The sequence below is a fragment of the Tasmannia lanceolata genome, unplaced genomic scaffold (assembly GCF_043159265.1).
Source record: "Tasmannia lanceolata isolate RefF3 unplaced genomic scaffold, GAP_Taslan_0.1 ptg000003l, whole genome shotgun sequence".
Taxonomy (NCBI): Eukaryota; Viridiplantae; Streptophyta; class Magnoliopsida; order Canellales; family Winteraceae; genus Tasmannia; species Tasmannia lanceolata.
In genome coordinates this window covers 63,697,035-63,713,707 of record NW_027518680.1, presented here as the reverse complement: position 1 = coordinate 63,713,707, position 16,673 = coordinate 63,697,035, and the positions used below count along the sequence as shown (strand labels likewise).

Below are 16,673 nucleotides of genomic sequence, written 5' to 3'. Positions count from 1 at the left end.
ATGCTTAAATGGGCCTCTAGGCATAAATGCAAAGCTTGCATGTATTGGTTTAGAATAACTTTTAACTTTTTTTCCTTTCCAAAAAAGGTGAAAACTAGTTGCTATTCCAAAAAAGAAAAAAAAAAGAGTGATAACCGGTATCTTTGAATAAATCTTATCCAGGATACAATCCTATCATACAAGTGGGATAATCAAGAATGTTGGGTTCCCACATGGATGGTCCATACCTGAAAAATGAAGCAATTCATTCCATCTCAGCCTTTCATTTGGTGTATAATAATAAGGTAAACAAATGAGCAGCAAATTTGAAGTTTAGGATTGTTGTTTCCTGCAATTAATCTACGAAATCAACGCTCTCAATCACCCTAAAAGTGATAATATTTCCCTCTGTAAAGTAGTCTCAATAGTTTCAAAATTACGTCTAAGATGTAATGAATGTGTTTGTATCATTAGACAGTGTTTTTGTTTCTTGAAGCAGTAATAGATTAATTAACAAGAGCTGGTCAGATACTTATTAGCACTTTTAAATAGTACTTGCTTGAGTAGTTGAGAGGACCAGGGCTTTCTAAATCTGTCTCCAAATCTAGCTAGGAGGGTCTCACGTTGGAGCATCTTAAAGAAGCTCCTATTAAATAAATGTTTCTACCACTTCAAAAAATTTCCCCTCCCCAAATCTCCCAAGTCACTTGCCCAAGTGACCTTTGTTCCTAAGAATCAAGTTCTCTTGGCCTGAACCATCTCCAACCTTCAACTTGCATAGCTCCTCCCATTTCACCAAGTGCTTGAGGTATCATCCTTCTTTCCTTCGCACAAGAAGTTCCTCAAAAGTCTTTCCAACTTATAACCAATTTCCTTGGGAATATTAAACATGGAAATAAAAAACTGTTGGAGGAGATTAAAACCATTGATTTTGCGAGCTTCCTCTTTTGGTACAAGGGTAATGAAGGTCAAGAGTTTCATGCAGCTACATATCCACTCCCTTGTATGGCATTTCGTCATCAACTTCATGATGTGCAGTTTATCCACAGCCTTGTATGGAATTCCAGCATCGAATTCATGATGTCCTCTTTCACACAATTCCACATCTGTTGTAAGAAAGCCATGGTGAAACTGTCCTGCCTACAGGCTCTGTCTTTGTTTAGAGAGAAGATGACCCCTTCGACTTCCTCGCTAAAATCAACCTCCAACTCGCTGGCCATATGGCTTAGTAAGGATAAAAAAATCAACATCTTCCAAGCTAGTAAACACCCAGCGCCCCTTTGGGTATGACTTAGGATAGAAGCTTATTTTTCCCTCATGATCCTCTCTTTCTCCTCGACCAAATACCCATCCACCAAAATATATCTGATAACAATTTTTCTTTGTTGATAAGGCGCGCGCTTGTGGAAGAAGGCAATGTTTTTATCACCTTCTCTTCGCCATATGGCCATTGGTTTAAGACACCAACTAATTTCATCCATTCTAATTATCTTCTCCTACTCAAGGCACTCAAGTATTCCTTTTCTTTCCTCCTCATCCAAGCCCCTCCTCCCTTCTTCCTTTTTTGTTATATGCCTCGACTATTCAATATGGAGGCTTCCTTGATTTTAAGAGAAGCAAAGCAAACTTCCTTCCATTCCTTGATTTTTGTCTTCTCTTTAAGCTTTCCATGAAGTTGAACCTTCCCACTCTTCTCCTTCTCATTCATTCCACCACTTAGCTTGTTCTTAAAGTCCGGCATTTTCAGCCACATATTCTCAATGTGTAAAGGGGAGGTTCTATATCATCCATACCAAGCGCTGACAAAATTGGGTTATGATCTGCGAGCGATCTAGAGAGAATCCATTGTCTTACGCCTACAAAGTTCTACTCTTCGCTAAGGGTCAAGGAGAATTTTTTTTTTGAATGGCGTCAAGAGAAATTTGTTGGGACATTCCATCAATGGATCCTTCCTTTTGTTAGACCAAGTTTATGAAGCTCCTTCCAACAGAAGGTCCACTAAGTCGAGCTAGTTGATGAAATCATTGAACTTCCTCATACTCCTTTTTCTTCCTCGCTTCTCATAAGCAAGGTTTAAAATTTCAGTTTTGATATTGGATTTGGCCTCAGCTGAAATCGAAATTTAGTTAAAATCTGAATTTTTAGCCGAAATTTAAGCTAAAATTTGGAATTCCTGAAAAAAATTAAAAATTACATTTGGCCTAAATTTCGGCCGAAATCTGGAACCGACACCGATTCAAGTTCAAGGTACTTTCGGCGTCGATCCAGGCCGAAATCCGAAATTTGAGCTGAAATTTTGGTATTTCGGCCAAAATTTCAAACCATGCTCATAAGAGAATTTGAGGGTATTAAGACCGCCTCCCCAACACCACAATCGATTGCCCTTAGCGTGAATTTCCTCCAATTCAATCCAAAGATGTTCATCCATTTGAAATCACCATCCACGTCGTTGAATTTTACATAAGTAAAGAAAGAACCCAACCTCAACTCCTGCAGAGTGTCTTTGCCCCAAATCACCATAATCCTCCAACTGAACCAACTGCTTGGATGAGCTCTGACTTGTAGTTTCTTCCCCACCACCAGTATTTTATCAATTTGTCTGTCACCACTGCCTACTTGGACTCTTGAATCACAACTACGCAACGCATCCTGTAATTTATGATCTCTTGAGGAGCACATATCTTGTCTTCCGAACCAAACACCTCAACATTCCATGATAAAAAAAAACACCGTCACCATAAACCGTTTGCACAACCCATCAACCCCCCCGCTCTCATGAGTCTCCACTCTACTCATAGTTTATGGACTAGTGAACTTTCATCTTCACTTAGTTGTTTACCACTTCGCCGTCTTCAATCTTCTCTCCCTGGTGATCTCGCTTAGTTGTTTATCACCGTTTCTACCGTCTTCATTCTTCTCCCCCTAGTTTCAAGGTCGAATAATAGTTCTATTGTTTTCTTTTCTACTCCTGCCATTAAAACCCCTAGAGCTTCTCCTACTTCCATTTATGATTATATCCCTCTAAATTACACATAATCATATTAACTTTCTCTAAATTGAGGAAAGAAAAAAAAATTTCAGAATTCATTTTAGTGTTCCAGACATGTGCGACAGTGCATGTCACTAGGTGTTTGATGTTAAACTATTATGGATGGCTTTCTTGCTTATGTGATGGTTTCGAAATGTGTATTTGTACTTATTAAGATTTCCTAAAGTTTCATCTTAAAATTCCATCCTTTGCACATGTTTCCATGATTTTACAAGATTTTTTTTAATGATTTGCCAATTCCCTGTTTTTACAAGATTTGCAATGAAATTTCCAACCTTTGGTTTCCATGCCTACCGAAACCGAAACTAAAATTTAAAACTTTGCCTTAAACTCAATAGTCTCAAGAGCCCAAGAGGCATTTCTTAATAGAAGGCTAAAGAGAAAGACGGATTTCACAACACCGGAAAATCCTCTTCTCAAATAGTGAAACCAAAGTTTACACTAGCCCAAGAACAATAACCAAAAGAGAAGAAGAACAATCACCACAAGATGTAATCCAATATATATGATAGAAGAACACAATACAAGACAAGAACAAAAAAAAAAAAAAAGCTTCAAAACCAAGCTTGCAACAAGAGAGCTTCAATGGAGCTAGGTAGTGGAGAATCTCTACAAAAGTGAAGTAATGAGAATTAGGCTTGGTCAAGGAAAGTAAAGAGAAGATAGCTTAGGTAAGGTAAGTGGTAGTGGGTATGGAAAAGTGGTGTCTTAAATGCTTAGGGATAGTGGGTTTGGAGTTCCAAGTAAAGGTTTGAATTTGAAATAGGTAGGTAGTGGGAAAAGATGGAGCAAACATGTGTGGCTCACACATGTGCAAGCTAGGCAAAAAGACCAACATGCCCATGGACACAAAAGTACATATTTGTCCTCACAACATTTCTTAAAATAAAAAAAAAATAAAGCAACCCAAAAAATACACTTTAAAATTTAACAAAGGCACCTTTATTGCTCATGGGTGCAACGATGCACAACATAAGAGCGGAAGAAATGGCATCATTTGCAATGCAGATATGGAGAAGGCATATGATAATGGAATGATATTTTCTAGACTACGTGATGGGAAGGTTGGGGTGTGGACACTGGTGGAGACAATTGATGAAGGCATGCAAATCGTCAGCTTGGCTTCCTATTCTCATCAATGGATCTCCTCCACCTCCTATCCCCAATCCCCAAGGTTTTTTTAAAAGCTCACGAGGAATCAACCACCTTCAGTTTGAAGATGATACGCTGAGGTTTTGTCGTACTTCTATGCGACAAGCTTGTAAGCTTAAAGCAATCCTCAAATGCTATGAAGTAGTATCGGGGCAGCGGGTTAACTTCTCTAATCGTTCGTAATGGGGGTGAAAGTGGACGATCGATTAGTGGAGAACCCTGCTGCTACTATTAGTTGTACAAAAGCAGATCTTCTTTGCTCATATCTAGGTCCCTCGTTATGTGTAGGGAAGCCGAATAAAACATTATGGAGCACAGTCGTTGAGAGGTTTGGAAAAAAGCTATTAGTTGTACAAAAGCAGATCTTCCTTGCTCATATCTATGTCTCTTGTTATGTGTAGGGAAGCCGAATAAAACATTATGGAGCACAGTCGTTGAGAGGTTTGGAAAAAAAAAAACACTAGCATCTTGAAAGAAGAGGATACTATCTCTATCACTGATACGAATAAGCACTTCCCAACCATCCAATATACTACATGCTGCTTTGTTCATGCCAATGTAATGTGAATTAGTTGGGGAGAATTCAAAAAAGATTCTTATGGAACAATGGGGAGGAAAGCTGCAAGTATCACTTTGTAGCTTGGGATGTAGTCTGTAGACCAAAGTGTGAGGGCAGCTTATGGATAAAAGACTAAAGGGAATGAATCAAGACCAATTATGTAAATGGTTATGGAAGTTCAGAGTGGGGGAGTCAAGTTTATAGAGAGAATATTATGAAAAAGTATGGGGTGGACAGAAATGGGTGGAGCACGAGAAGACATCTCGGGAGAGCGGTCATGGATTTGAAGAAGCATTGACAACAATGTTGAAGAATTTTATATGTGGATAATATTCAAGAAGGGATGTGGAAACATAGTTAATTTCTAGGATGATAGATGGTGTGATGCTGGCTAGGGAATAGATACCAAATTGATGCAGGCCAGGGAAGAGAAATAGAAGAAGAAAAGAGAAGAATAAGAGGATAAGAAGAAGAGAAGAGGGAAGGAAGAAAGAAGAAGGGGGAAGAAGAAGAAGAAGAATAAGAAGAGAGGAAACTATTTTTCCGAAAAAAAAGAAGAGAGAATCTCAATCAATATTATTAATCATCAAAAGCTAAAAAAATCTGTAAATTGGCCTATAAATAAGCATCCAACAATAATAAAAGACTAGATACCCCTAAAATCAATAAAAGACCAAATAACCCTAATAATCCCAAATAAATCCCTAAAATATCCCTAAGAACAATAAAAATATCCATACGAGTCCTATTGGACAAATATGCATCTTATTGGGCCTATAATCCACATCATGGTGTAGCAATGGTCCCCTAAAAATCATTTTTCCAGGACTGTTTAGGCTGGCTATCGACAAGAATGTGCTGGTAAGCTCTCAATACAAGTGAGAATGTTAGGGGTTTCTTGGGTTTGGGAAACAGATACAATTGGCAGGCTTTTTAGGCGGGACTATTCCCTACGGATGCACATAATCACACGTAAACCACGGGCATCGGGCAAGCTAAGGGGGATTCGAACTCGCATCAATGGGGAGCATACCAATATTTTAAGCCAAAGAGCCACACCTGTACGGGCTAATGGCATTTTAAGCTGAAGCCCGGATTGATGGAAATCTGAATAATACATTTGTGTGAAGGCAGAGTAAAGATCGATGGACCTGGTCACAGTCGTCAAATGGAAACTATTCCATTAAATCAATTTATCCATCGTTGATAAGAAGAGGGAAGGGGCTAAATTTGCATAGATCTGGTCAATCTAGTGCCGCCATGATTTCTACTTTTTTCTGGATAGTAGGTTGAAATAGAATTCTCATCATTGGAGTTACTCGACCGATCTAATTTCCCTTATGTTTGCTAAGCTAAACTGTCACTGAACCCAGTTTTATCTCTTCTCTTTACCGTTCACAGTCCCTTTATCTTTCAATTCTTGCCCCCATCAAGAACCCATCCCTAGCATCTAGAATACATTAAAATACTAGAATAGACCTGCGATCAATTTAGATCTCAAATAAATCAGACGCCTTAAATCCCTTCACTTTTGCAATCTTGAACCATAACATCTCAAGAACCTTTACTAACGAGTAACAACTTTTACAAAACTGAACTTACCCTAAAACCCACCCTTTTCCTAATCTAATCAATCCAGTCCCTAAATCCCAAACCTATAAAGTGCATCTAAAATCCACCCACCGGAGGACTATTCGGCATGTTTGGATGCTCCAGTGAGAAAAAGTGACTCGTGCCAAGTTGATGGAGTTAAAAGAGGTAGGGGCAGACCGAAAACAACTTGGGTAGAAACAGTGAGGAAAGACTTGATGGCTAGGAACATAACAGAGAACATGACCTTGGATAGGAGAGAATGGAAGAAAATGATCCATGTAGACGAACCCAACTAGTGTCAGGATTAGACTTAGTCAATTTGAGCCGGGTAGATTCTTTCACCTTTCTTCATGAAAATTTTCTAAAGGATTCATTAGCCGACCCCAATTAGTTTGGGACAAAGATTTAGTTGGGTTGAGTTGAGTCCCTTCTTACCCATTCAAACCCTATCCATTAACTTACGAATACCCCAAATTCCCTCCAAAGCATTTTCCTGTCGAGCGCCATAAGTTTTATTCCCCAAAACCCATTAACAGTCAACAGTTAAAACCTGAAATAATTCCCTTGTAATAGACTAACCACCTGTCTCTTGACACCTGCCAGCTGTTCCTTGAGACATGTCAACAGCTTTAACACGTCAACAAGCCTAGTTCTCATGCAAATAGTCCACACACAATCACCAATCTTTCACTGCACTCCTAACCTATGACCAGTGTATCTCAAATCTATCATAATTACCTTAAATCTCACATCCGTCCAGAACTGTCACCCCTATTAAATCTATCACAACAGTCTCTATATTCCGATTCCATGCCCCTACATTGAAATAGAAACTTGTTTCTTTGAAACACAGCGTCAAATCGAAGAAGAATTTTAGATTAAGATTCGACAGCAAGTACCTAGCCAAAACCGAAAGGCATTTCTACAAGATGTTCATATAAAGGAAGCAAGATTTTTTTTTTTTTTTTGATGATTAAGCTGGGGTTAGGCAGGACCACTACCAGATATCATTGATAAAAAAAGAAAGTTACAAATGGGGGCACTAAGGCCAGCAGGAAGGGGCTAATCGCCCAACAACAAAAACAGCAAACAGAAAATTACCAAAATTAAGGATACATCAGTTATGTGCGATAGTAGATCTTTCCCTCTCTGTCTTCCTGGAGGATCTCAAGAAGGGGCTGAGGGATTTGGTCAAGTTGTATGTTGGTTCCCTTGCAGACACAATCCCCCTTGGAGAGGAAGTCAGCAGCTCTATTCCCTTCTCTCCAAGAGTGAGTAATGTGCCATTTTCTGAAAAGCGAAAGGGCCACAGAAAGCTTTTCTAGCAAGTTCTTCTTTTTCTAAGGAGTTTTGGCTCTACCCTTGACAACATCTACAGCAAATTTTGAGTCAGACTCAATCCAAATCTGATCAAGACCCATCACTCTAGCCATGGCAACACCTTTTTCAATCGCTAGCATCTCCAACTCGTAAATTGGTTCAGATTCTACATTAACAGATAACATGGCCTGAACATGGCCTGAACAGTTCCTATAAAGGAAGCAAGATCAACTGGGATGACAAGCTTTTCATTTCCATTTAGTTCTTCTACGAAGAGAGGGGAAGACTGGCTACTTTGCACCATTTCTGCTTATCACCTCCGTGAAAGAATTGGGGCCTAAGCTCTCATCCTCTGCCCCATTCATGATTTCTTCAATAGAATGATGAAAAAAAAAAACAGCAGAGGGGTTTGGAGGCTTGAATCCCCCAGGAATGAGGGGCTCCGACTCCCAAGACAAATAAGCAATCAGAATCCCTACATCCCTCTTATAGATAATGACAGCGGGAAAAGCTGAAGATGTTGGCGAGCTCACTGGAAAGGAAAAACAAAAGAGTGGAGGCGACTTTTTCGACGAGCGGAAGCAAAAAGACTCATCCAAAGAATCTCTGAGACCTTGGAACATTCAGACTTGTACGCATTCCCTAAGTAATATAAGGCATTCTTTCAGTTCTTGCGTTCTTCTTAGCGAGTCTTTTAAGCTTTTTACAAGTGATACAAGGTATTCTTTCTAATCATGTGTGCTTCCTTGTGTCTAACCGTTCTATTTACCTTAGGTACAAGGCTAAGCCACTTGAGATAGGCGGACTTGGGGCCAACATCAGAGCATTGAAGGAGTGCTGCACAGGTGTGAGGTGATAGGATTAGCAGACCATGACAAGTAGCTACATTTTCAAATGCAGATATGTACTACAATTGAATTTTTTTTTTTTGAATTTTATATGTACTGCAATTGGTAGTAGAAGTCGTTGAACCAAAGGAGTAAAAGAGTGTTCTTCGGGATCTTATCCAAAACAAGATAATCTGCGGCTCCTTTCCAACAAGGAAACGTCACAAGAAGCTTGTACCATAACTAGCTTGATTAAGAAATGTGAGTGGCAACCTCTACATGGCATGGGTCATTCAACTTCTGGGATTTGGGGTGGTAAGAACGTGGCAAAAGCAACCATAGCATTGTTGATGAACTAACTAGATGAATGATACGGAACACCTCTTCTAGTGATGATGGTCACACAATAGTTTTAAAACTCCCCCGCATAATCGTGGACTCCCCCGAGTCAACACGCTTTTACCCTGGCCGAGTTCTGCATTTTGCCCTACAGAGTCAATAAAAACTCTTTTGACTCCCCCGAATTATGACTGCGTCAACTGAGTACTCGACCGCGTCGTGCCGAGTCTACTACAAACTCGAGTCTCATCTGACATCCATTTAACAGGTCCCGGCACTGCCGATGCACTTGGTGGACTCTTCTAGTGAGGGTGGTCACACGCTTGAGTCCTATTCAACATCCGTGTTACAGGTCTCCGTCTGCCTAATCCAACTTTGCTGAAGAAAAACATACATAGCATTGTGATGACATATCTAGAGAAAGCTAAAGCCCAAAATATTGATGCGGATAAATTGTTTAGGGCAGTACTTTTGGGGGAGGAACCAAAAGGAAAAAAAGTTTCTTGTATGTGAATGTTTCAGCCGTTGATTCTTGATGAAACTAAATATTTATTGCAAAAACAAAAGTCATGAGAAGAGCAGGATAAAATGTCAAAGTAACATATCCCAATCTCCAAAAAAAAAAAGGAAGCTCCATACACTACTCATTACTTTAAAAATATAACCTTCTCGTTACAGATTATTAGAAAGCAACAATTTTTAACAACAATAGTTTCACCACAAATTTGAAGTCCATGCTCTTCAAAATTCTCGAGAACAAAAGATGAAGAACAAGATAATCTACACCCCTGCCATTCGGAAAAAAAAAAAAAGAAAAGAAAAGAAAAAGAAAGAAAGAAAATCTATACCCCTGCTTGAAAACAACCACAGAACAATAATCATCAACAGATCATTTGAAGCAACTTAACAACATATCAATGGTACGAAGAGAAGATACTTCCCTATATTCAATGTTTTCAAACTGTCAAATTTCAGTACATTGAGATGAGAATCCAAGACCATGTTACCCACAAGAACATATCAAACAACATGATACATACCAAGCTAATGTGGTAGACGAACCATGCTGTTAGTGTAAGAGCGGAAACTTAGATAAAACAGGGGCATGCCGGGAAATCTGTTCAGTTTCTGAGTCTTGAAATAGTAAACAAGCAGACGCTGGTATGAGTGTGAATACAGAAGTAGGACCTCGCCATCTTGACAAGGTAAAGTCGGCAGGTTAAGCAATGTACGGGGCAAACGCCACAACTCCGGCTGCAGTTCCAGAATATTTTCCATATCGACACTAAATCTCAATGACCATTCATTCAAAGAAGGCTTACTCAAGATCCACACTTTCACCTTCCCCTTCAGTTTTCACGACCTTGGTATAAGACAAACAACCTTCTAACTCTCCGACCCATGCCTGAGATCCCCTTTCCTGGGCAGTTAGTTTAGGTAAAGGCAGTGAACGACAAGAATTTCTATCGGTGTCGAACGATATGATTACAAAAGCGGGACGAACAAACCAATATATAATTCCTCGAACAGAAATAGTTGAGCAGATGCTGTCATGCCTGAAGGAGACAACATCATCATCGAACGTGACTTTAGGAATTATCCACTTATCTGTTTTCGATTCGAAGATTTCAAATTCAAATCCGGTAATGGACCTGATGATGAAAACTAGTTTGTAACTGGCAGGAACGTCGAACAGGTCAAAAACTAATACGATCTCCGGCATTTCATAGTGATGTTGAGGAGGATTCGGAAGGAATCGCCATTCTTTGATAGCAGGGTTACAGATGTAACAAGACGGATTGTTTGGTCGGCAGCTTTTACAACAAACAAGCCCTCTGCAGTAAGCTTTGATTTCTACTGACTCACCAAGAAACCCTAGAGATGGGTCTGGAACACCATGGGATTTCTGATCAGGGGAAGTAAACTTTAGCTCTACTACATATTCTACTAGTTTATGAAAGAAAAGTCCTGAATATGATGAGAAACATTGAGATTGTTTTTGAGGGAACAAGGGATCGTGGGAAATGAAATGATTCCATTTCTTGGATACGCATTTGAATCTCTCTCTCTCTCTCTCTCTCTCTCTAGTGGTCTTCTTCCTAGTGGTGCGTTAGACACAAGAGGGAAGTGATTTCGTTCTAAAATTTCAGGTTTCGGCAAAAATGTTGGTATTGCATTAATGTTTCGGTTGAAATAGAAAAAAATAGCGCTTACCAATGGAAAAAAAAAATGACCAGGGAAAAAAGAAGAATCGGTGTCAGAAAAAATGGAAGAGTTCAAGTTGTGTTGGGAAGAGTTTGGGCCGTGTTAGGGGTAAAATCGGCACCATCAGTCGATAATTGACACATGTCACTTTCGAATAACTAGAAACCGACCTATTAGCTTTTAAAGGAAAGATAACGAAATATCATCCTCCCCTTTAATATAGCAACGTCTCTAATTGGGAAACCATCCCTCGAAGAGGAAATGTGCTATAAGAGAGTCACTTCTCTTTTAGAGGAAAGTCCTATTAAGAGTAATTTACTTGTGCAGGAAAATATGATATCTATCAAAAATAGATATATACTTATCTCCGGGGGAAGTCGACCAATTAAGTAAGACTCCTAAAACAGTAAGTTTCTTATCAATATGAATTTTATTCTTTATAAAAGGAGACCCTTACACTTAAAATGGAACTACGTCTGACTTGATCATCAAAAAAGGGGTATGTAGGCAACTTGGAAAAAACTAAGTTCAGTCGCATCTTCCTCCATATACATTCGTTGGTAATACTTCTGTAACTCATCTCTTTCCTTTAGTTTTCCTGTGATATCGATTTCTGACTTGAGTGTGGAAGTGGCCGTCCGGAGCCACAACTCTGGGTCCACTAACACACTTTCTGTGAGTACAGTTTACTTGTAGAACCATCTCTATCACCGCTAGATCATACCAAGCGTATTTCGACATCATCAGGCCGTATAGGAATAGTTGGGGTTGTGTGGGAACAGTTGGGGTCGTCTTTCATTTTTTTTCGGCGTCGATTCTTTTTACCTTCTTCATCTTCTTTTCCATTTTTTCCGGCACCTTCAATTTTTTCTGGCGTCGGTTCTTCATTCTTCTTCCTCTTCTTTTTCATTTTTATAGCATCGAAACGGGAGGAAGAAGAAAAAAGAGCCGACGCCGAAAAATGGAAAAGAAGAAGAAGCAAAAAAGACGAATCAACTTAAAAAAAATGAAAGACGACTCCAATTTTTTGGACACGACCCCAATTTTTTCTACGCAACCTCAATTTTTGCTGCATAACCCGAACTTTTTCCGACACGACCTAAACTCTTCCATCTTTCCAGCATTGATTTCTTCTTCTTTTTCTGTTCTTCTTCCTCTTCTTTTCCATTTTTTTAGCGTCTTCCATTTTTTCAGGCATCGATTCTTCCTTCTCCTTCTTCCTCCGAGTTGCAAAGTCTGCTTTTATTTTCTTTTTCTTTTTTGAGAAACTTTTACGACTTAAATTCAAATAGTTGCTAGAAATACCAATCATGATCACATTTTGGTCCGGAGTTCATTTTTCCAAAACTTTTTGTAATTTTTTCCCTAGCCTCTCCTTTCTCTTCTTCGTCTTCTCTCTTCTTCTTCTTCTTCCACTTCTTGTTTTTCTTCTTCCAAGTCTTTTTCTTCTTTGTCTTCTTCTCCGCCTTCTTTTTTAAGTACATTGAACAAAGTCTTCACCAAGACAAATATAAGGTCTTCACCGAGACAAACATGACATGTCATTTGTCGTAAAAAGGAAGAAAAAAAATAGGTAAAAATCTTTACAAATAGGAACGAGTACATAGAAGAAAAAAGAAAAAAGCAACAAACAAGAAAAAAAATAAAAAATTGGAGTGAAAGTAAGACGAATAGAAACAAAGAAGAGCATGAAGAAGAAGTTTCACCTCTAAAACACAAAACATAATTTCAGTTTATTATTCTTATTTCAGTTTCACAGCTTTTAAAAACCTTGAATGAATTTCGTCACTAAAACATAATTTTTTTGCCACCATATAATTTTTAACGCTCTTAAAAGCCATGATTAAGTTTTGCTGGTGTAATTAAAATTTATCCCTCTTAAATGAACATTACCGCACTAAATTTTTTATTGCTCTTAAAAGTTTTATAATTGAGTAAAAACCAATATAGCATTGCAAAATTTGAAAAAAATGTAAATAATTAGAGTAAAAAATTTCGTAACAGAGCAGTAGAAATATATTTACGAGCGATAACTTTTTATTATATTGGCCTAAAAGATTCAAGTTTTTTTAAGAGCGGCAAAATTTATTCTTTAGCTGTAAAATGTTTTCAAAAATTTAATAGTAAATATTGAATAACAATTGTAAAAATTAAGAGTAGTAAACATCTTCTAAGAACTGTAAATTTGTTCTTTAAAAGCAAAAGATTTTCGGGTTTTTTTAAGTGATAAAATTTGATTAAGAGCGATAAAAATTAAGAACAGTTTAAGAGTGGTAAAATATTTTCAAGGTTTTTAAGAAGTCAATATTGAATAAGGGTGGTAAAAGACTTTTAAAAGCCGTAAATATGATCTTTAGTTGCAAAGCTGATTACAATTTTTTAAAAGCAATAAGAATTGAACTAAACCAGGTGGGAAAGCTGATTACAATTTTTTTCTTCCCTAGCCTCCCCATCAAATGAATGCTTTGGATCACCCAAACCAGGTGGGCCCCACTCTATTTCTGGTGGACGGACCAGATAATCGGTTGACTAGATAACGTGGACCCATATATGTGTGTGTTAAACAAACAATAACAACCAATCTCTAAAACAAATTTAGAAGGTTATGTTTCAAAGCTATTGTCTAGATTATCTCCTGTAAAAGACTTACTGATGCAATATGAAGATACTCATCATATTCTCATGTATTCCTGGGCACATCTTACTGCATTGGATTGCTTGGAACCTCATACCAGAAACTTAATGCTACTGTTGAAAAGACACCATCCATGTTAACAAGGAACTTCAAACCAAACAAGTCATGGTAATACAGAGAAGAGAATAGAAGTTTCACTCCAAAGCCTTGGACTGTTCGCCACATAATTACCCTAACCAGTCCCCCTTCTTACCCTTCTAAGCCCTATCAGTTACGTTATAAATACCCCAAATTCCCTCCAAAGCCTTGCAAATCCCAGTTCACCTATCAAAAAAATGTATGCAATTGATAATAGCAGACCTTGCACCAAAGGGGCTAAACAATTGTTCTTGGGGTATTATCCAAAACAAGATATATCTGCAGTTCTTGCAAACAAGGAATCGTCAAAAGAAGCATGTACCATAACCAGCATAAATAAGAAATGGGTGGCAACCTCTACATGACATGGGCCATTCAACTTATGTGACTTGGGATGGAAAGAAAGTGGCAAAATGCAACCATAGCACTGCCGATGCACTAAGTAGATGAATGGTATGGAATGCCTCTTCTAGTGAGGGTGGTCACATGCCCCAGTCCTGTCCGACATCCATTTAACAAGTCTCAGCACTGCCGACGCACTAAGTGGATGAATGATACTGAACACCTCTTCTAATGAGGGTGGTCACACTCTCAACTCCTATCCAGCATCAGTGTTACAGGTCTCGATCTGCCTCAGCCAACTTTGCTGAAGAAAAACATACATAGCACTGTGACGACATATCTAGGGAACGCTAAAACCCAAAATACTCATGCGGTTAAATTGTTTGGGGCAGTACTTTGGCGGAGCAACTAATAGAAGCAAAAAAAAACAAGGTATGTGAATGTTTCAGCAGCCAGCCATTGATTCTTGATGAAACTAAATATTTATTGCAGAAACAAAAATCATGATAAGATGATAATAAAATGTCAAAGTAACCTATCCCAATCTCCAAAACAAGGAAGCTCCAAGCACTCCTCATTACTTCAAAAGTATAACATTCTCGTTCTAGATTATAAGAACGGAACAAACTATAATGACAATAGTTTAACCACAAACTCGAAGTCCGTCCTCTTCAAATTTCTCAAACTGCCCTGAAAAAGAAAGGTCAGCTTGCGTCCCTGAACCGATAACCGTCTTTCGGCTAACCTACCTCCTCCGTCCCTCGGAATACATGAGAATGCTCAAAGATGCTACACCTCTGCATAAACCATTCACAGAACGATAATCATAAACATCATATGAAACAACTTAACAACATATCAATGGTACGAATAGAAGATACTTCCCTATATTCAAAGTTTTCAAACTGTCAAATTTCAGTACATGGAATCCAAGAACATATCAAATGACATGATACATACCAAGGTAACGTGGCAGACGAACCATGGTGTTTGTGTACGAATAGAAATTTGCAAAACCCGGTGGCAAGATGGGAAATTTGTTCAGTTTCTGAGTCTTGAAATAGTAAACAAACAGCTCCTGTTGCGACAATAGATACAAAAGTAGGACCTCACCATCTTGACAAGGTAAAGTCCACAAGTGCGCACGGCGCGAACGCCACAACTCCGGTTGATGTTCCAGTGTAGTTTCCAAATGGACATTATATCTCAATGACCACTCACCCAAAGAAGGCTTACACAAGATCCACACTTTCACCTTCCCCTTAGCTTTCACGACGTTGGTATAAGACAAACAGCCTTCAAACTCTCCAAGCCACGCCTGAGATTCCCTTTCCTTGGCAGTTAGTTTAGGTAAATGTATTGAACGACAACAATTTTTATCGGTGTCGAACGATAAGACTACAGAAGAAGGATCAACAAGCCAATATATAATTCCTCGAACAGAAATAGTGGAGTAGATCGTGTCCCACACAAGAGAAAGAACATCATCAGTGAACATAACTCTAGGAATTATCCACTCATCTGTCTTCGAATCGAAGATCTCAAATTCAAATTCGTATTCGGAACTAAAAACACAAACAAGTTTGTAACTGGCAGGAACATCAAATGGGTCAAAAGCTAATACGACGTCGACCATTGAGTCGTGATCACGAGGGGGATTAGGAAGGACTCTCCATTCCTTGGTAGCAGGGTTACATATGTAGTAAGACGAATCGTTGGTATGGCTTTTACAACAGACAAGCCCTTTGCAGGAAGCTTTAATTTCAACTGGGTCATCAATAAACCTTAGAGATGGGTCAGGAACACCATGGGATTTCTCATCAGGGGAAGTAAGACCTAACCCTAATTCAGATCCTTGTGGGTTATGAAATAAAAGTCCTGAAAATGATGAGAAACATTGAGATTGCTTTTGGGGGAAAGAGGGATCGTGGGAAATGAAATCATTCCATTTTTTGGATACGCATTTGAATCTGAAAAGAGATTTAGCTGGCAAACGAGGGAGAATATCCACCATAACCACATCTTCGGTGAGATGATGATTCTCAGTTTCATCCTCCATCTTCAAACTATAAATCTATTGAAGAATTCGGATATTTGATTTTATAAAGGAGATGGGCTAAAGAATCATAAAAAGATAACAATACAATATCTAAATGTGTAGATATAGTTCTTCGAACCTGTTCAAATGATAAATGGCAACGATGTTTTGCCTGTTGAAAACCGAAATCCGGGATACGGCAACCCTAGAAGACGTTGAGGTATCAGACTCAGATGCCCTAAAAACGATGAAAAAAGGAATATTTTAAGAGAAGCTTCGTGGGTGGGGTTGGTGTAGTAGGGGCGTCAAGTCACACAAAGACTCGATAACATTCCCTTCTTTTTTGGGCATTGGTAAATTCAACCCCCTCTAGGATGAATTCACCCCGTATTTTTGAAAATGGACTGTACAGCCCACAGCATAGGATCCAAACCGTACAACGTGAATAGGTTATGCCCCAAAAATCATTTCCATAAGATGATTCTATCCCTCTGATC

The 16,673-nt window shown here is 38.7% G+C and overlaps 2 protein-coding genes across 2 annotated transcripts; both read right to left on the bottom strand.

Moving 5' to 3' along the window:
- Positions 1-10,136: 10,136 nt before the first annotated feature.
- Positions 10,137-11,933, bottom strand: LOC143870072 (F-box protein At5g49610-like). Its single transcript, XM_077376578.1, has 2 exons — positions 11,849-11,933; positions 10,137-10,786 (listed from the first exon to the last, which is right to left on the bottom strand). The coding sequence occupies exons 1-2, from the start codon at positions 11,931-11,933 to the stop codon at positions 10,137-10,139; spliced, it is 735 nt and encodes a 244-aa protein (XP_077232693.1).
- Positions 11,934-14,601: 2,668 nt separating this feature from the next.
- Positions 14,602-16,467, bottom strand: LOC143864470 (F-box protein At5g49610-like). Its single transcript, XM_077375397.1, has 2 exons — positions 15,099-16,467; positions 14,602-14,935 (listed from the first exon to the last, which is right to left on the bottom strand). The coding sequence occupies exons 1-2, from the start codon at positions 16,195-16,197 to the stop codon at positions 14,928-14,930; spliced, it is 1,107 nt and encodes a 368-aa protein (XP_077231512.1). The 5' UTR covers positions 16,198-16,467; the 3' UTR covers positions 14,602-14,927.
- Between the last annotated feature and the right edge of the window lie 206 nt (positions 16,468-16,673).